General features: G+C 37.6%; 1 protein-coding gene and 1 long non-coding RNA gene across 4 annotated transcripts; one reads left to right on the top strand and one right to left on the bottom strand.

Annotated features, from left to right (window-relative positions):
• Window positions 1–798: 798 nt before the first annotated feature.
• LOC127759866 (uncharacterized) lies at window positions 799–3,486 on the bottom strand. 2 transcript variants are annotated; one of them, XR_008015019.1, is made up of 5 exons: window positions 3,285–3,486; window positions 2,922–2,989; window positions 1,983–2,061; window positions 1,789–1,896; window positions 803–1,250 (listed from the first exon to the last, which is right to left on the bottom strand). It is a non-coding gene; the product is annotated as an uncharacterized LOC127759866 (long non-coding RNA). The 2 variants fall into 2 exon arrangements; XR_008015018.1 differs by having other exon boundaries at window positions 799–1,896.
• A 591-nt stretch (window positions 3,487–4,077) lies between these two features.
• LOC127760190 (uncharacterized) lies at window positions 4,078–19,869 on the top strand. Of its 2 annotated transcripts, XM_052284409.1 has the most exons (25): window positions 4,078–4,367; window positions 6,179–6,259; window positions 7,040–7,139; window positions 7,220–7,304; window positions 7,395–7,444; window positions 7,515–7,580; window positions 8,607–8,686; window positions 9,114–9,173; window positions 9,887–9,986; window positions 10,061–10,138; window positions 10,279–10,346; window positions 10,425–10,493; window positions 10,594–10,671; window positions 10,760–10,855; window positions 11,410–11,480; window positions 14,464–14,541; window positions 14,628–14,721; window positions 15,805–15,903; window positions 16,164–16,372; window positions 16,459–16,573; window positions 17,661–17,792; window positions 17,862–17,969; window positions 18,369–18,478; window positions 18,639–18,737; window positions 18,832–19,869. In XM_052284409.1, exons 1-25 carry the CDS (start codon window positions 4,287–4,289, stop codon window positions 19,316–19,318), a joined length of 2,694 nt encoding a protein of 897 aa, XP_052140369.1. In that variant the 5' UTR covers window positions 4,078–4,286; the 3' UTR covers window positions 19,319–19,869. The 2 variants fall into 2 exon arrangements, with proteins under 2 accessions (XP_052140369.1, XP_052140370.1); XM_052284410.1 differs by lacking the exon at window positions 7,515–7,580.
• Window positions 19,870–20,025: the final 156 nt, after the last annotated feature.

The raw sequence follows: 20,025 nt of genomic DNA, 5'->3' as shown, positions 1-20,025 counted from the left end.
TTTATAATATATTTGTTTTCTATTTAAAATGATGTTATATTTTTCTACAAGCTTAGTCAAACTTAAAAGTTCGACTAGGAAAATAGTCAAAGCGATTCCTAATACGAGGCGGAGGGAGTATAACAAAAGATAACTATTATAGAATGCTATTTGCCATTAGATGTTCGATCCATCGAAGCCGCTAATTTTCAAATAGAGAAAGTTTCATTCCATTACCCTTGTGTCCTCCTTCTTTGTTTCTTCTTTTATATTTTAATGATACTGTAGGTGACCTTTGCATGGACAAAAGGGCTATCACCATATTTTAAACACATGGTCGACAAAGGCTAAATATTAACTTAATAACAAACAAGGTTCAAACCCAGATCACTCATAAGCAGTATTATCAGTTTTCGCAAAAAAAAACTATGAAATCAAAACAAATTTTGTCAAAACTTTAAAATCCTTGTTCGATTTTTTTAACTATTGGGAAACCAAGTGGTTTTTGTTATCAAGATGGCCACAAAAACCAGGTCTATTTTCGTTGGTATCGTGAACCTTGACCTAATCTTTTAACAACTTTACTTACACAAATACTCTCTTCGGACGGAAATATTTGACATTATGGACCAACGAAATGACTTGCGTAGTATCTTTTGGCTATAGGAAATGACATTTAAAACCGATTAGAGTGAGTAGTCAATTATACTCCACTAGTTAGCGTGCACGTGCAAAGCACGTCATGAGCTAAATATGAATTAAGTTTAATATATTGCAAGTGATTATTATAGAATATCATAAGATTTTCAACTTTCCAAGTCACTTACATAATACACAACAATTAATCAAATATCTTTTATCATATATGCAATTTACATGTAAAGTTTCCTTTACAATAACTCTAATTCAACTTATATATTAAGCTCAAAAGTAAAGAGAGATCAGAGGTTACACCCCAGCAAACCAAATTTCATGAGTGCATAATAATAGACGAGTGCACCTAAATACATGATTGTCGTTACTACATATGCAAGCCTAGAAATCTACTGACTTCCGTGCTGGCACATTTCTTTGATGGACACCAAACAATTGAGTAAGGTATGGACACGTTATGCATAGAAGCCTTCCTCAGTTTCCTCTTCTACAAACAATCGTGTACGTCACCTGTAACTTCTAGCAGTACAGAAGACAGACTTAACAATTTCCTTTGTATTAATTCTTTACTTGGTGCTTAGCAATCACCCGTAGAGTCTACCTGAATCTCTTGCGATCTAAAACAAAATTCATGGGCATCACAGTTCAACGAAAGATCATGAACAAATGTAGAAGAAATAAAATTTAGATAGGTTGTGACTAAAACAACAAAATCTTGCAGAGAATCACAATAATATCTGAAATAATCATAACATCAAATTTCATAGAACCACAGTTAAATTAATCAATCTTCTGGTGATTGGGATGTCAGTCTTGACAATCTTTAAATCTAACACGACTTATCAATTTACAATAAGTGGCATAAAAAGGTATCTAATCAACTCTATAAAATTCTTCATCCAGGATGTTATAGATAAATGAAAGAACTGTTCAAAGTATGACGCCATGTACTGGAATAAAAACCAAACAATTTCTATACTTAATGTCTAATGTCATGATTTTAGCTAGTACATGCAGCTTTAGAGTAAGAGAAAGAGCTCAGAACTTAATGGTCATTTCTAAAGAAATCTGAATTTCAACATCATAGTTTCTACAAAAATGTACAGTGTCATTTAAGTTTTACAGAAACAAATCCAGAGCAAGTACAACTCAAACCTCGTAATAGGATGTTGTCCAATAAATCCAGCTTGGTTCTTAGGATCCACAACAGCTTGAACTGATGTATGGGAATAAATTCAGACCAACAGCTTGAATAATTTGAACCTGTAAGTAAATAGTAAAGCTAATGTTCATATTCACTAAAATGATACTGAAGTATAATTTTGTACTATTTATGGAAAAATAATTACCTATAAATTAACAATAGCACCACAATGAATAGTGGATCTGGCATGTACCTCCTTTCAATCTTCTAGTAGAAAATCAATACTGGATATGAGAAACAGTGCATAAATATGAGAAACAGGTTTGTATAATCAATTGTGAAGTTGCAAAAAAAATACCAAGATCAACCAATGACTATGTAATGTAATTTTAATTTGACAATTTATATGAATTCGGGGTAAATAGTACTTTTGGTGATGCTGGGCGAAGTACATGTAAAATAGCAACACCCCTCTTTTGAAAAACTGTACAAAGGTATCGATGACATTCTCACCAGTTCACCCAAAAAAATCGCAAGATACACAAAGGTGGCCTGAATGTATAAATTTTCACTGATCAGGACTTATGAGGACACAATAACACATTAGAATTAGAAAGAGCTATAATCATGTTCAGTGGTGCCGGCCCGGCGAAAAATAATCATGTTCAGTGGCAGTCATCAATATATAGAAAACAGTACTAATTGGGGAAGGCAACTAATTTTAGGAGTAATTACCATAGTATAATTACAAGGATGGCTCCATTCACGTAGCATGTTTTAAAAGCAGAGCCACTTAGAAGTACCTATATGCCACGGCAATTTAGATCCAATTTCTGCACATTCATAGTTCCATTTGCAAAATTTGTGATCAGAAAGTGGTCTACCTAGGTGAATACATCATCCAACTTTTAGTATCAATAAGGATAAATTATCCGAAGGATGGCTCTGGACGTTTTTACTAACAATCTCCACCCTTGAAACAACTTCTAGTCTAAGAACATTCTTTCACTCTAATGACTCATATTTGTTGTTAGCGGTGCATAACTCAATCTTGTAGGAACAGTATAGTTTTTTCCTTTTTTTTTTGCTATCAAGGGATGCATTTAAATTTAACAGTATAACATGGACGATTATCGGTAGGTACCTGCTTCCAAATTTCAGGTAATCACCAAACCTTCATTATCATGTAAGCAATGGATTCTAGAATCCCATCTGTAGAACAGAAAAGGTTTCTCAAAAAATTTAGTTCAGGCCCAACCTGCAGTTCCTGAGTTATCATATAACAGATTGATTACTAATAGTTTCAACACAAACTGGCTGCGAAAGGGCTAAAATAGAAAGCTCAGAGCACATATGAAACAGGTTGACACTATATTATCGTGTTCATGTGTTGATGCTATATTATTACGCAAGCATGCATATACGGAAATCTTGTGGTGTTCGTCTTTGGGAGGAAGCAAAGAATCCAGAATTAGCAAATTCTTAACAGGTAAAACAAAACACAGACCTCCTAATTTCGAGCAGCAGAGTTCCTCGATCACTGTTGCCGTAGGTCCGGGAAGCTCCTGTAAGTCACCCATGAGGTCGATCTGCGTTCACCGGGACTCTAGGAGGACAGCCGTTGTGTTGGAGGCCGGACGGTGCAGTCGTATGAGCCATGGAGGACAGCCGTCGGGGTTCCTGCTCATGGTGGTGACGCCGTGGACTCGGAGTGCAATATTTATATACACTCTAAAATATTTTGACAGTTAATTATTAGCATCAATATAAAATAATAGTCTAAATTATCTACCGAAATTTTCGTTTAACTTGAGAAATACACAAAAGGCTCAAAAGTTTATCAAATTTCGAACACTTTCGGTTTGTATCGGCACTCCTGCATTTGGGTCATTCACTTGGGGTGTGTTCACACCAAAATTAGAAGTTTGATTGAAATTGAAACGATGTGACGGAAAAATTGAAAGTTTATGTGTGTAAAAAAGTTTTGATGTAATAGAAAAGTTAAAAGTTTAAAAAAAAGTTTGGAACAAGACCTTGTTGTTAAAAACGTGGGCGTGCACGGCCTAACGTTCCCTAACCGTAAAATATCCCTTCCAACCGTCGTATCCGTCGCCAAGTCTGACGGCCGTCCGCCCCGAAAGCCCTTCTTTCTCCACTCTACCGCGGACCAGGCCCGCCCGTAAACGGACAAACACGCGGACGCGAAGAAAATATTCGGGAAAGGAAGAACGAGAGAGAGAGAGGGGCAAAAAGGGGAAAGGCGACGCTACCCACACCCCACCCAACCCAAGGCCGCGGAAGCGGAAGAGAGGCTCGGCTCGGCTCGGGGTCTCGGGGAGCTTCTTTCTCTCTCTCTCTCTCTCTCTAGGAGTCTCGGTTCATGGTGGCTAGCTAGGGTTTCGCGGCCCCGCGACGTCCAGCGACTGAAGGAAGCGTCCCCGGCGGCGGCAGAGGGAGGCTCTCTCGTTCGCTTTGGAGGCTCCGGAAGAAGAAGGCGGCGGCGGGGGCGATGGGGGAGCAGGAGCGGCGGGAGGCGGAGGGCGGCGGCGGCGGCGGCGAGGCCGCGGCGGCGAACACCAGCGGTATGCAGGTGAGGAGGGGCCAAACCCAACTTTCTCGGCTGCTCTTTTAGGGTTCGGGGGGAGCTTCTACTGTTGGTGTGCTGGTTGGGTAGATCCACTCTCGTGCGTGGCTGCTGGTTGAGCCCTGGGCGTGGCGTGTGGCGACTCCCCATTTCTTCTAAGGCTATGAAATAGTTGGTCCTTGGAGGGAGAGCTGTTAGAGTTCAGCTTGGTGGAGGTTGGGAGTGTCTGGACTCTGGAATAACGCGTGCCCTAAGATCCAAGTTTGATGATTTAAGAGGGGGTCACTTTGGTGTTTTATGAAGGATTAGTCACCTTATTTTCGTGTTGGACTATTAGTATCAAGTGAGTTGTTGTGAGTTTATTCTGGTGAAGAGGATGAGGGGGGGGGGGGGAAGCTTTTGATGCTTTGCTCAATCCACTAGCTGCGGTACCTGTACAAGCAGACTTGGAACTAACTAGATAGGCTTAACTTCAGTGCTGCTCCTCGTGACCTAGTTTCGTTCTGAATGAACTCTATGCTGCTAAGCGAGGGCATAATCTTTACTTTCTAGTATAGTGGATTTGCATATCTAAGAAAAATAACTCGAAACGGATACATATGCATCGTTTATTGTCATATGAACAAACACATAAGTTATGTATTGTACTGATCTTAGTTGGAAACTGCGTGATGATGGAGGTTCCGTGCATTTCATGGTGATCTTGGAAATTCGCTTGCATTTTAGCTGGGAATGTATACTGGGTTGAGAAAATTGAATAAATTTGATCACCATTGTTTGTTGAAGAACTTTCACCACCTAAGCGCTGCTTGAGTTATTGTCATCAAACATTAGTGCTTCTAAACCCAGTATAAGGGTGGGACTTTGCCCATTATGCTGGGACTTAGTGAGTTGCTCATTATGCTGGGACTTTGTTGTAGTTGGTAGGGCCATTGTGGCTAGAGACTAGAGAGATAAGGGTGGGTTGGAAATTGAGGATATCTTATTTCCTTTTGACATACTCCATTTGGTGATGGTTGCCTGTATTGGGGCACTACCCAAAGAAACTTGTAGTTACTATCAGTTGATGGGTGATTATGTTGGTGACTGTATGTTGCTTTTACTGTTGAACAATCCTGTCGGTTCATTTGGTTAATAATCCTACAACGAATTACCAGGGTATTAACCCCCATAGCATTCATCACAGCAGTCTGATACCGTAATACACATGAAGACATGAACAATGGCAATTGAATTGTCTGTCGATTGGCAGGTATCAATTCACCTACTGGAATACCTGCATGTTGCAATGGGAATTTCCAGTGCTTCTTTGGAGATTGGGAGTGGGAGGAAAATAAATGCCTCTTTAGGGAATGCTTAAGCGAAAAAGACATGCCTCTTTGTGAATATAATAAATAAAAGTTGAAGTTTGTACTCTGTGCATTCTAAATCAAATCTATTTGACAATGGAGGGAGTTTGACTGTATGGGCGTATGGCATGTTGTCAATATATGGGTCAATGAGAACTAAGTTCTGGGCACTTCACGCTACTTTATTTATGATACAATTGATGCTAGGTCATCACAATTCGCTCAAGATTAAGAGTTTGGATACTCCCACAACCTTTCAAATAACAGATCTAGCTTGTTTATTACCCTGTCCTGGTATTAACATGTTATAAATTGGTAACATGCTACTCAGGGATTCTGTCTCTTTTTTCATTGTATTTTATATCAAAGTGTGTTACATTTCATCTATCATCGTGGAAGTCCTTTACATTTTTCTATTCGTAGCCAAATCATATCAATAATGATATCAGTATCTGGTTATTGTTCCAGCGTGTGAAAGTATACCGTTTGACTGATGGAGGGAAGTGGGATGATCAGGGCACAGGGCATGTAAATATTGACTTCCTTGAGGTACTGTCCTGTGTCGTTAGTGGTTCTACTATATATTATTGTCAAACAAGTGTTTACTCTTATGCAACTCTACTTTTACTTTTCTGTTTATCCTTTATCAACATGCTGTGGGTCATTCCTCATGCCATTATAAAATGATCAGCTACACTGTTTAACACCTTTTCTAGTTTTATTCAATGACAAAAGTTGTGGATCACTATACTTCCTTGTTGGTCAAAGTGTTTATATTTATGTTAAAACTAGTGGAAATAGTAGCCTATTTTATGCCAATAATTTTCTGCTTTGTGTAACCTTATACATTAGAAGCCACACATGGCTTAGATTCATCTCATGGTACTACCACAACCCTGCAAGGTCCAAATTTGTGAAAATCCACTCAAAACCAGGGGAGGTTACATTAGCATATTAGTTGAGCTTTAGTCCTTGCTTCGTTGATTGGTGTTAACTTGGATTTGCTGATTCTTCTAAGTTCATAAGCCGTCCAAACTAATAAACTATTTAAACTACGGAAATAAGCTTACCCACATCTGCAGGTGGAACAATCCACCACAAATTGGGTATTATGTTTGAGCTACAGTTACCTTGTTTACACACCCTAGCAATGTTGATTATAGAACATTAAGATCTGTAAGACATGTCCATTTATATTTAAATACATGAGCTGGAGTTAGAACATGAAGTTGATAACCAGTCCTACTCTATGGTAATATGGTGTTCTGTTAGTGTGTTACCTTAACTTTTTTGGAGCTTACACACACCTTTTCTCGGGGTCGATTCCAGGATTCTAAAGAACTTGGTTTGACTGTTTTGGATGAAGAAGACAATGAAACATTGCTCATGCACAACATTACTTCTGAAGATATCTACAGAAAGCAAGAAGGTGAACTACTAAACTTGTTTTTTTTACAAGTTAACCATTCATATATATAAATAACTTCCTGTAACAATTTTCTTTATTAGATACAATCATCTCATGGAGGGATCCAGAAGTAGCAACAGAATTAGCGTTGAGCTTTCAGGAAGCTGCTGGGTGCTCATACATATGGTATTGCTGATCTAATTAGTAATTACCATTTCCTTCAACTATGCACTGATATCTTATTTTGTATCATTGGCTTTTGGTGGTTCTCTGCAGGGACAACATATGTGACATTCAGAGAAACATTCAGTTTAATAACCTTGGTGGTGAGTTGTTTAAAGCCCATCACTGCTCATTTGTTTCCCTCCTTGTTTTACTTTTAACTATTTCCTGCAGCTCTTGAAGTCGGTCCTCGTCCAACTTCGGTTTCTCTAGAAGCCTCTAGAGTATTGCATTCAAATGGTAGATCCCACTTTGCTAAATGCGTGTTGCACTGCTTAATTTTGTAACCAAATTATCCATTTCTTCCTGGGCGTTATGTTATTGAAAAGGGCCTTTTTGTTGCTATAACTTAAATCTGCCCTACGTTAGTGGTGTAAGTTACCAGCTGTGGTACTGCATTACTCAATCTTGCAGTATTAATTTGACAAATTACTCAATTAGGACTGTTTTGTATTGTTTAGTGTGCATTGGCTTGAGGTTAAGGTTTGAAGACCAGTGAATAGGGCACTCCCCATCTTTAGACCGGCAGGGCTTTTCCCCAACTAGAGATGCTCTGATGAACATTGGACTAACTTTATATTTTCATCTCTTGATTCACATGGAAACTCATCTCCTTTATATATAGGGGGACTTACTTCACCCCTAAGAAACTAATCTCTAATACTATGGAAACTCATCTGACCTTCTCTAGTTTCCCTAACAATTTTCTGAATCTCCTAACTAAAGAGTCTCCCATCGTTATTTGAGTCCTTCCTAATAATTGACTTAACATACGACATGGGCTGGCTGACATGAATAAATATTTGAATGACTTGATAACGAGATTGGAAGTCCTTAATATGGCATTCACCTATCAAAGCCGTGTTGTTCTTTTGACACACTTGGAGAGTACACTGGATTGCAGTTGCACCTATCCCTGTTGGCTGTTGCCATCTAGCATTTCACATTTTCCAATGCGATGGAAGGCAAAAAACTCACTTGAGGTGTTAAGGAAATGGTCAGAACTCAGAACAAACATGGCTGTTATCAAATGTGTTACTAAGATAAAAGACCAGTGACGAGCTATCTGTCCACTTCCAAGTCTTAGAATTTACCCCTGAGAAAATCTTGAGAGCTTTGAAAGATCACCCTACGGTCTTAATTGTGCTTTTTCTTGAATAATCATTTATCCTTGGTGCTAAATGCATGACATTGCTATGGTTGTGAGGCCTTTGATAGTACTGTTTTCATTAGTATTGTTGTAACTAATTGTAGGTTTCATTGCAGATGAATCCTTCCGCTCCGTTAATGGTGAGCTGAGGGAGCTTCCACCTGTTGAGTTATCCAATCTTCCTTTAATTTTAAAGGTTTGGATTTTTTTTTTTGTTCCTATACGAAGTCATTTTTTTTATTAATCTTACCTTTCATGCTCAATAGCAAAAATTCTTCTATTTTTTTGCTAGTCTTTTTTCTTTGCTTGACCATGTTTTGAAGTCTCATCTCCTTGACAAGTAAATATGAAAAATCATGAACCTTGTGTTCATCCTATAAGGCTATAAGCCTTTGCTTGTTCTTCTGATCATCTACTTATGTATATTATTAATATCTGTGGAGAATTCTTTTGAGTGCTGTGGAAGCCTCAGCAGAATGGGTGCAGAGTAACTTGCATGCTGGCTATATCAATCCTGAAATTTGACATGCACTTTACAGTTAGTGTTTGGGTGACCTACATTTTCTGCTGCAAATTTGAGAATCCTTGCTGACAACAAAAATATTGTTCATCTAAATCTGCAGACTATATTGGAGGGTGGCATTACAGATCAGATGCGCGTGGCAGAGTTGATAACACAAGATGTAAGTCCTCATCTTTGTGCCTGGGATGGTTGCATGTACTATATTTACTAGGTGATTCTCCGAGCTTTGCTGTGGGAATTACTAAGTAATCTTCAATATGTTTTTTTTTTCCAGCAACCAAGCCAGGAGTAAAACGGATATTAGTTATTAACAACAAATAAAACTGGTTTGCCAAGCCATGTTTGTAGAGAAATAAATTTAGTAGACTATGTAGGAGATTGTAGATGAAATATTAGATTGCTGGCCAAGATTTGCATCACAAGAAGTGGAAGGTAGGAGAAAAATAATGAGATATTAGGTTGTTTGCATGTTGAGCTTTAGGCTTAGTGGGTTGTAACTATATAGAAGGTATAACTAGAAGTTAATTGAATCATCAAAGCCAAAGACATCTCTTTGGTAAGGAATGTGGGACGGGAGCAACCTTGCCTCTTATAGTCTTACTGTCTTACTTTATGTTGAAGGACAGCTTCCTTGGGTCGCACACAGTATGCTATTAGATCTAAAGGCTATTCGTAATAAGAACAGAGATGACTGGGGTGTGGTGTTCTCCTGTTGACATTCCATCTTCTTTTTGTTTACATGGCATGGTGGAAGCAACAGTGGCACACTTGGAAGTGACATATGATGATTATACTTGTTATTTTGGGTATGATTACTTGATTAGTCCTGTTTGACTAGAAATCTTTAACTACTGCATTTACAAATTCTTGCAGCGCGAGTTTTTCCCAAAGTTACTGGACATTTTTCGAATATGCGAGGATTTAGAGAACTTAGATGATCTTCACATGATCTTCAAATTAGTCAGGGGAATCAGTAAGTACATATCTGTATGAAAGTTTTGTTTTCTAAATTTCACAGATTAGTATTTACTGTTTATCATTCTGCAGTATTGCTGAACAGTTCATCAATCTTTGACAAGATTTTCTCAGATGAGTTTATTCTTGACATCATAGGTGCCCTTGAATGTATGTTTTCTCCTTTGTTGCTTCTTGTTTCCCCCATTTCATTTCCATATGATGAAATTACATATGCTATGGTTTTAACTGAAATGCTTGTGGGGTTGCTTCCACATTTTTCTTCATATATTGAGTTCTATTCTATACAGATGACCCAGATGTTCCTAAAGTACAAAAGCATCGCGCTTTTCTAAAGGATCATGTAGTTTTCAAAGAGGTACTCTGATCATTGCACACCTTGGTCTGATTCAGAAATGATTTGAATGTTAATGTAGATCATTGTTCTTCCCCACAGGCCATACCTATTAAAAATGTTTCTGTGGTTTCAAAGATACATCAAACATATAGAATAGGCTATCTAAAGGTCAGTGCCACCTTGTACTTATTCTGCATGATAGAATTCTGTTGATATTATTTTTGAATGCATATTTGACAGATTGGGCTTTTTTTCTTGTTAATTGCAGGATGTTATATTACCTCGAGTGTTGGATGATGGCACTCTAGCTAGTCTTAACACGATGATACATTCGAACAATGCCGCTGTTAGTGTTTCAGCTTGCACTCGGTGTTGGTCTGCTTGATCTTAAAATTTCCTTGTTTTTGTCGCTTATGACAATGATTTGTGTGTAGGTTATTTCCTTACTAAAGGATGATTCTTGCTTTATCCAAGAATTGTTTGCTAGGATGAGATTATCAAATATTTCTATGGAATCAAAAAGAGAATTGGTGAGCACACATTCAACCATTTTGTTCATGATGAGTCTAACATGAGCAAAATTGCAGCTATTTCCTTTTTGGTGATTAACACAATTTTCTTGGCATTACCACAATGAAATTTAGGAAGTTCAGTAAATTTAGCTGGCAGATACAATTGCCTCCTTAAACCTGCAGCATATTATTCTATTTATCATCACTGTCATTCTTTCTGCCAGTGACTAAGAACTGAAACTGTTATCGTCTTCATGAATTTCCTGCTGCATTATCGATGATTCTTAACAGAGATTAGTTGTTTCTCTGTGGGCGTTGAACTTTAGGTCTTGAAATGTCGTTACTTGTTAAAGGGATTCACAAATATGTTGCAATTTTTTTAGTTCAGAAGATGCTGTTGGATGCCTCAGACATGGGTCTGGGACCTGCATGTGAGACTCACATTCAAAGCTATAAAAAAAGCCAAAATCGTTTGCATAGTTTGCATGTCGAGATGATCCAGAAGCTGAAAATACTTAGTGTGTTATTCGTTGCCTTGGTGACACTGCTAAGATTGTTTTTGGTGTTTGTAGGTGCTGTTCTTGCATGAATTTTGCACTCTCAGTAAGAGTTTGCCGCTTGTTCAACAATTACGACTGTTCCGGTAAGTATTTGTTTGGTGCTTTTCTTTTTGTCCTATGCCCTGTGATTAGACTTCACAGGCTTAATAACACATGATGATGCGTCAATATTCCAAAGTGGTAACAGTGGCATATGGGCTGTATTTAGCAGACTTAGACTAACAATAAGCCATTCGGTTTTGCTTGTCTTTTGGAATAGCACCCTCATTCCTTATTGAATACCAAGATGTAAGTGGTTATCTGGTGCACCATTAGGAATTTATACCAAGATGTAATAGAAAATCAATTGTTTGACAAGTGGATCGAGCCAAATCTTTGTTTGGCTATGCATTTGCTAGTTAGAGAATAGCTGAAACCTTTGGTAAGGAAAAAGTCCATATACCCCCCTAAACTTTGGATAGAAGTCTGCCTAGCACCCTGAACTTTAAAACCAGACATCCAACCCCCCAAACTTTGCAATACCGTTCATATTACCCCCTTAGGTGGTTTTGGATGCTGGTTTTGTGTAATTGGAAGCTTAAAAGAATGGTTTTGAATAGCTAATATCACATATTTACATATCATCCATCATCAGTCATCAATTTATGCACTCTAGTGACGTCGTACTAATATTAATATCAACGTTTGTTTGTAAGTGAGAGCTAAAAAAGGGGTAAAAAAGAAAGATTTAGGCGGAGATTTTAACATATAAGTTCAATGCATATGTGATGCCGATAAACTCATCCATCGTATATCCAAACTAGATAAAAACCACTCTGCAAAACCACCATAGTGTGTTGTATGAATGGTATTGTATAGTTCGGGGGGGGGGGGGGGGGGGGTTGATGTCTGGTTTTAAAGTTCAGGGTGCTAGATGGACATTGGACTTCAAGACAAAGTTTAGGGGGGGTATTTAGATTTCTCTTTGCTAGATTCTTTTTTTTTCTTTTCAAATGATGTGTTGGTTTTCTTTACTAGTTTTCCAGTAAGCTTGGTTTTCCAAGTTTCGTATTGTTTTGTGAAAGGCCGAGTTTAGTTCCAAAATTTTTCTTCAAACTTCCAACTTTTCCATCACATCAAAACTTTCCTACACACACAAACCTCCAACTTTTCCGTCACATCGTTCCAATTTCAACCAAACTTCCAATTTTGGCGTGAACTAAACACATCCAAAGTCAAGTAGATGAAACCTGTAACGGAAGGAAATAACTTATTAACTCATCTTCAGGCACAATGGGAAAACTATGCCTACCTTGTCCTCTTCCATTCCTTTTGGAGAACTTGTATTTGAAATGTGAAGTGTTGATTAAACCATAGCATCTCATTTACTTATCATAAGAGTCTAGCAGTGGCCAAAACAGTTAATTTCTTGCAGTTGTTTATCTGCCAGCACTAGACATATTCAGTCATTGGGAAAACATAATTAAATATCCCATGTTTTCATTTCTGATGTTATATTTCTGATTTATTAGTTATTACTCCCTTTGTCCCAAAATATAGCAACATCCAGCATTCACAATTTGTACCAGAATATAGTATCTTCTCTCCTTATTCCCTCATCTCAACCAATCACAGCCATCTCTCATTTAATTTCTTGACCTACTTTCTCATCTTAACCAATCACAACCATCCTTCTTTTAATTTCACCTCTCCTTAATCCCCGTGAAAAGTTCAGAAGTGCTTATATTTTGGGATGGAGGGATTATGTGATATGATGTTCATAGATTGAAACCATCTAGAAACTATATTCCTTTACGCACTGAGGTGCATTATTCCTTTTGCACCACAACTCATGTAGATTACTAAGCAGCATGGCCAGTTTATTTGTTACTAGTTACTACACAACCTACTTTCAATTACAGATTGGTATCACCTTTGGATCTTGTGATAAAAGAACCTGGTCTTAGAAAAAAAAAGAATCTTCTTTAATAGACTCATACATGGAAATTATGCTAATAAATTCGTTATATAAGCTATTCTCGTAATGTTGCACTTCCATAATTTGAAGAGAATTTTAAAACTAAAACCTATAATGGTGAATGTTGCACCTTGATGCCTTTTGGCTGTGAGAATGATAGTAGTTAGCGAACTTACTGAAGGAGAAATGAACATAAAACCTGTGATTTTTGTTTGCAACCAATGTCAAAATTTCTGGTGCTCGTCTGGTCACCTCACTGTAATACTAGAGTGACTGGAGATTGGGCTGCTGCTTGTGTATTGTTTTATCGTTAAGAACTTAGAACCACAGTGGTAAATCTGTATAGTGGGAACACAAAGATCTAATGCATTTTTTTTACAAAAAAGATAACAGTCAAACACTTTTATATTTTGTTTTACACCAGCTGGTTATGCAGCCGTAAAACTGTATGTGGGTCATTAATATGCACAATGAGCCCTATTACTATGTCATTGGCCAAACCTATTTATTTGATCATTTCGTGATGATAGAAGTGGGGGTGCTACCTGTGGACAAACAGCTCAGGCTGCTCAGCACATGGTTCCAGAACACTTAATGTACACAAATTTTGCCTTTTAGTGTTTTACACAACAACATGCAATGGTGCTAGATCTTTGTTGACTGTTTGTCAAATTCTTGAGGACAATGCTCAAACAACACACTTATTTTCTGTAACTTAGCTCCTTGTGTTTAAGTTTTAACCCCCTTGTCCTGTCTTCTTTTGAAATAGAGCCTATGATACTGGTGTGCCTGAGGTGGTGGTGCCATTGTATTCACTATCTGGCAGCCCTATGCTTTGTCTTGCTATCATTTAGACTCAGATTTGCTCAAGGATATCTTGTAATTAGGTATATAGGGCTTATTATGCATTTTCATATGTTTACTCACGTTACCTGTGTAATATTGTCATTCCTTGTGATAGAATGCATATGGTTTATCTATTCCACCAAACTAATCTGAAGCCAAAGCTGCTGTTGTTTTATTTTCCTTAGTTAAATAAATGTGAGCTCTGCGTTTTGCTGTGCAATTTCATAGCTGAACTTAAATGAGTTAACACCTACTTTCTTCAGGGATCTTTCAGGTGAAGGTGTATTTGATATCATTTCTGATGTCTTGCAGAGTCAAGATAGAAAGATTGTTTCAGCTGGGTACTTACCAAGCAATTGTTATTAAATTGCCATAATGCAGTTTGATTTGTTCTAACCCCTACCTGAATTTTATTTGACAAATGCAGGACAGATGTCCTCATACTTTTTCTTAATCAGGACCCCAACCTACTGAGGTCATATATTGTCCAACAAGAAGGGAATTCTCTTCTTGGACTTCTGGTAAGGGTCCGTTTGGTATTGCGGTGGATTATGATAATCTCGTTTGATTTCAGAGCTTTTAGACATTTTGGTGTTTGGCAAACTTCTTTCCTTTGAATCTACGTTGTAAACGATAATATTATTGCAGACTGAAAATATGAAACAACTAGGGAAGACGTGAAAAGTTGGATACCATATTTCATCTAATTATAATTCGATCTGTGAAACAAACTACAACAATTATAAGTTCTATTTTTCACTGCAACTTAAAAAGTAAGCACAGAGCAGCACAGCTCACCACAGCAACCACAAGCTGAGCATAAGCTACAGCTTCTTTCAGGTATGTGTTACTGTTGTTATGAATGTTATTACCTCTGTCCACAAATATAAGAATTTTTGGAGTATTATTTTTCCCAATCTAACCATCCTTCAAGATTCTGTATTTATTACTGCATCTTTGGGAGTGGTCTCGTCAAGTGAACTTCCATGGGCATCAATATAATTTCAATTCAACCTTAATCTCTGTTAAAACTCCTAAAAAATGCCTATATTTGTGGACAGGGGAAATAATTCATAATGAGGAGAATAAGGACCTTGCAGAGGAGTCTGGATCACTGGATGGATATGGACCAATGACTAATGGGGGAGGGATATTAGGAGAAACTTGAGACTGTCTAGGACTATGGACTTTTGGGAGATAAAATACTTAACTCTGAATTACACACACTTCGCCATATATGGGTGTCCAACTATTTGATCTAAAGACAATAAATCTTACAATATACAACAGATTTATCTAAACACACATATCCTAAAGCCATCCCTTATCTGTAACTTAGATGGGTTAACAGACAACAGTCTTTCTGCAGTGATTTACTATCGTACCATGTACACTGTTCACTACTGGCCACAACTTGGGCAATTTGTTTACCTATATATTGGAAACTTGCTGGAACCGAACCTGTCATTATTTTATGTGGTGCTTTTGCTGTTGTCCGTCAGTGCTGCATTGCTGCCTTTAATATGTTTCATTTCAGAAGGCCACATCAAATTTATATTCAATCACTATCTTACTAAAGTGTATTTCTGGTCACTTAATTTCAGGTCAAAGGAATGGTAACTGACTTCGGTGAGGCAATGCACTGTCAATTTCTGGAAATTCTTCGTATTTTGATGGATTCTTTTACCATGTCTGGAGCACATGTAAGTTGTAATTTCTGTCGAAGTAGGTGTGAAGGTCATATGTTATCTGCATTCCTCAAATAAAATGCGCAGCTATGTTGTTATGAAAACTGAGGAAAAAAATGGTTGTGGACATCACACTTACCAATATTTGGATGCATCTAGTTTTGATGGATAATTTCTGTCATGATCTGGCCATAATAAAGCCAATTCAGAATGACAGAAACTTGCACCTGTCCTTTTTATTTAGCTCGTACTAACTCTTATTCCCTCTGGTGCAGAGAGATGCTGTTATTGAAATTTTCTATGAAAAGCATCTTGACTATTTGGTTGATGTAATAGCATCATCATGTCCTCCGAGGAACATTTCCAGAGCATCTAACTCTGCTGGAAATACCGAAACTGAAGTGAATCGCACTAAGCCTGAAATTTTGTTAAATGTTTGTGAACTATTATGCTTTTGCATAGTTCATCATCCCTACAAAATTAAGTAATGTTCCATGCTTCCACTATTCCAAGAGTACTTCTGTTATAATTCTTATGCACCTGCTAATTGCACATTATATAATCGTGTAGGTGCCACTTTCTAATCAACAATGCAATAGAGAAAATCCTTGCCTTGACTCGACGGAGGGAGAAGTTTTTGGTTGTTGCAGCAGTTAGATTTATGCGAACTACTATATCGAGAAATGTAAGGTGCTATTGACTTTATAAACTTTTTTGCACTTGTTTTGACTGGTGAAGGAAATTCAGCACTGGGAAAATGTAAAGTTCCCTTAAGTTATTTACTTCTGCATTTACGAAATACTCCCTCCTTCCCATATTGATCATCATGTAATATAATCCAAAATTTCTCAATTTGATTATCATATAACCGCATGGACACGGATTTCATTAGAATACAATTAATGCAGTATGGAGGAATGTGTGCATGCTAGGGTGTAATTGGCATGTGGTTTTAATCGATGCATGCATTGTGGGAGAATGTGTGCATTGTGTCTTGATTGATGTGATTTAAATTGTACTTGGTCTTAGTGCATAAACTTATATGATGATCAATTTGGGAAGGAGGGAGTATATGGAATAGTGGAACATTCTTAATCATCCAACAATTCAATCCCTTAATGCATCAAAGAGTGGTGGTAATTGCATGCCCTTCCATTTTTCACTACGTATCGTGTACTATTACATGTTTCCTACCTACAAAGTTGCTATCCTCAGGGTTTGCATCTTGTATTTATGCACAATTGTTACCACTTGATGTATTCAACATGCCTATGGTTCTGCTTGAATTTCAGCATGCCACTTCTGCGTGAAATTTACAGCTTGTTCCTTAAATCACATCAGTCCAGTAGTTATTATGGTCTGATTACATCTTTACATAATTATCAGTAAAAATAGTTGGTAATCTTATGTGTGTATATATATTTTACTCTTTAAAAGAGAGAGTTGGGTGGTGATGGTAGGTTCTACACCTACCTATCGTCAGGATCTTTTGTAGCTGCAAATATGCACTCGTATATGTGTTATTTGTAAGAACTTCTGTAGAAAAATATTTCATCTTTGCACATGAATATATGTAGGCGGCCAATTGGTCTTTTATATGATCAGATATAGAATTTCAAGAGTTAAGGATAATTAAGTTATTGCATTTTATATTTTAGACTAGTATGTTTTACTTGGACCAGCAACTATATCCTTATTCGAAGGGATAGAGTAAATTCAAACAACTTGCTATAGTTTTTTGGATCACAGTTAATATTTCTTTCTTCTTGTAGGATGATTTTCTTATTCGTCATGTTGTCAAGATGAATTTGTTCAAACCAATAATTGACGCCTTTGTTGAAAATGGGGATAGATATAACATGCTACAGTCAGGAGTACTCGAACTTTTGGAATACATACGGAAGGTACACGTTCAGAACTACCAGGTAGTTGATATGATTTTTTGTTTGCTCATAGAATTCTTTCTTTTGCAGGAAGGTCTAAAACAACTTATTATATATGCCAATGAGTCCTTTTGGGATCAACTTATGAAGTTTGAACACTTTGGGAGTATTCAGGCCTTTAGACTTAAGTATCAACAGGTTGGGCCTTTTCTTGTGTACATTTCTGTCTTGATGCGGCATCATGGACAGTTCCACTTTAATCAAACAAAAAATGACAAAATGTGACTTAAGATTTTAGATCTGGAACACAACGAAAGCAATCTGAGATTTATTTTTTCTGAGCTGAAATTTTAGTTGTGTTTATCAAATATGAGCTATTGGGAAAATCTTTGGGTGCAACTTAGGTATCCGAAAACATAGATTTCTGTTCCATGCAGGCCTTTCAGCCCATTCATTTGGTTTGTGATGTTTAGTTAATTTTGCTTTCAGATAGGCCCCTATTGGTTGTATTGCTATCTGACTACTAATTTTCTGCTCAGTACCTCATCATTATGTTTGCTTTCAAATGAGATGGTCTTTATGTTTGGTTATTGCAAGTACTTGGAGAGTGCTGAAACGAAGTTAAGTGCCAATGTACCTGATATTAGAAAGAAAGCGGAAGAAAGAGGCCTTGAGAAGGAAGAGGAAGACTATTTCAATGAGGACAGGTTTGCTGTCTCCCTCTATTTTTTTTTTCCACTTTAGTCATTGAATGCTTCACTTTTTGTTTATAGGAAAATGGTACTCTTTTGCACTAGAGCATTCTATTTCAGTGTTCATGAATTGCATTGTGGTATGTAAAATGATATGATAATTACTCTTTCTTAGCGACGAAGAAGATTCAGTCCGGCGGACGAAACATGCTCAGAAACAAGATGGTGGGGCTAAGTTAACTAATGGCAGTGAAGCTGATGATGTTTCCTCAAGGTATTCTATTTCTTCCACTTTTATCAATGGCAAGCTGTGAAATCTTATCTTCAAAATTCCAAAAGTTCTGAAGTTTAATTTGTTTATGTTGCAGGCCTAAATCTGGTGGACTAGTGGATTATGCTGATGATGATGATGAGGACTTCAATCCTCCACCTAAGGAGCCTGACAGGCCTGAAGAGGATGATGAACCCCTAACTATAGCCAAATTGAAGCGAAAGTTAATGAATAGTAAAGTGGATGGCAAACAGTCTGATGGGGAGTTCCACAAGAGACAAAAGATAGAAACGAGAATTACTAGTGTTAAGATTGGAGCTTCGACTAACCTGGTTAGTAAACGCATGGATGATTTAGAGAAGCAGGAACCCCGTTCACCTGCCTCAAGTTCGTCAGGCTCTGAAGCCAATGGCGTTTTTGGGGAGCATAGTGTTCATTCTGAGGAGCATCAACGTTCTGCAGACAACACAGAAGCATCACGGCAAGCTGATGGTGATTGTGTCAATGCCATGGGCAATTTGTCTACTGAGAAGTCAGTAAATACCACAAATACGAATGATTCAGAGCCTTATTCAGTGAGATGACAAAGTGATATCAAGAAACGGTTTATCCCTAACCCAAACCATCAATGCTTGCCAACAAGAAGGAACCACGATGTGTTCCGCTTCAGAGAAGGCCAAAAACATTGCTCCAGAGAAGGCCAAATAGAGTAATCTCAAACCTGATGCAAATGGTTCAAGGTGATGTAGATCGCTCTTACCTGTATATGTTGCGTGAAATTGCAGCAACCATTTGTGAGCCTGTAAAGTTAACTGTCCGCAAGGATTAGATCTGAACAACTGAGAGTTGGCATGCCCTTCGGTTCAGCATTGACACGAGCCACGCTCCTGATGATGCATAATTATTTCTATAAATATGAGCTTCTGGAGAAGCAGTGAATATGTGCTCTTCTCCATTATTTCTTTCTAGTGTCATTGGCTGAGATGTGACTGTTGTAAAACAAATAGGAAGGAATAGTTTTTCTTTTTTAATTGAGCACCATTTTGCAGCAGTTTGTGCCCTCGTATCGGTATCATACACAATTGTAATTCGTTTATTCATAATTTTGCAGGGTATACTTTGTCTTGGATGTTCATATGTTTTTCAACTCAAATCAACAACCATATCTTGAATCTGGCCAATGGCTACATTGTTTTGCTTATGCTTCTAATACTGTGCTCGGCACGGATGCTATAGTGACAGCACTAAAGATGCGAGTATCTCGAGTATCTGGAGAACTGGTTTCTAGTTT

The sequence above is a fragment of the Oryza glaberrima genome, chromosome 1 (genome assembly GCF_000147395.1).
Source record: "Oryza glaberrima chromosome 1, OglaRS2, whole genome shotgun sequence".
Classification (NCBI taxonomy): Eukaryota; Viridiplantae; Streptophyta; class Magnoliopsida; order Poales; family Poaceae; genus Oryza; species Oryza glaberrima.
The sequence above is the reverse complement of the archived record's forward strand: the minus strand, read 5'-3'. Positions and strand labels throughout refer to the sequence as shown.

Excerpts from the sequence above, each read along its gene's own strand:
- LOC127760190 (XM_052284409.1), top strand. The coding sequence starts at position 4,287 with ATGGGGGAGCAGGAGCGGCGGGAGGCGGAGGGCGGCGGCGGCGGCGGC. Across the intron at positions 11,481-14,463 it reads CAACAATTACGACTGTTCCG|GGATCTTTCAGGTGAAGGTG; the intron begins GTAAGTATTTGT and ends TACTTTCTTCAG. Across the intron at positions 17,970-18,368 it reads TTAGACTTAAGTATCAACAG|TACTTGGAGAGTGCTGAAAC; the intron begins GTTGGGCCTTTT and ends GGTTATTGCAAG.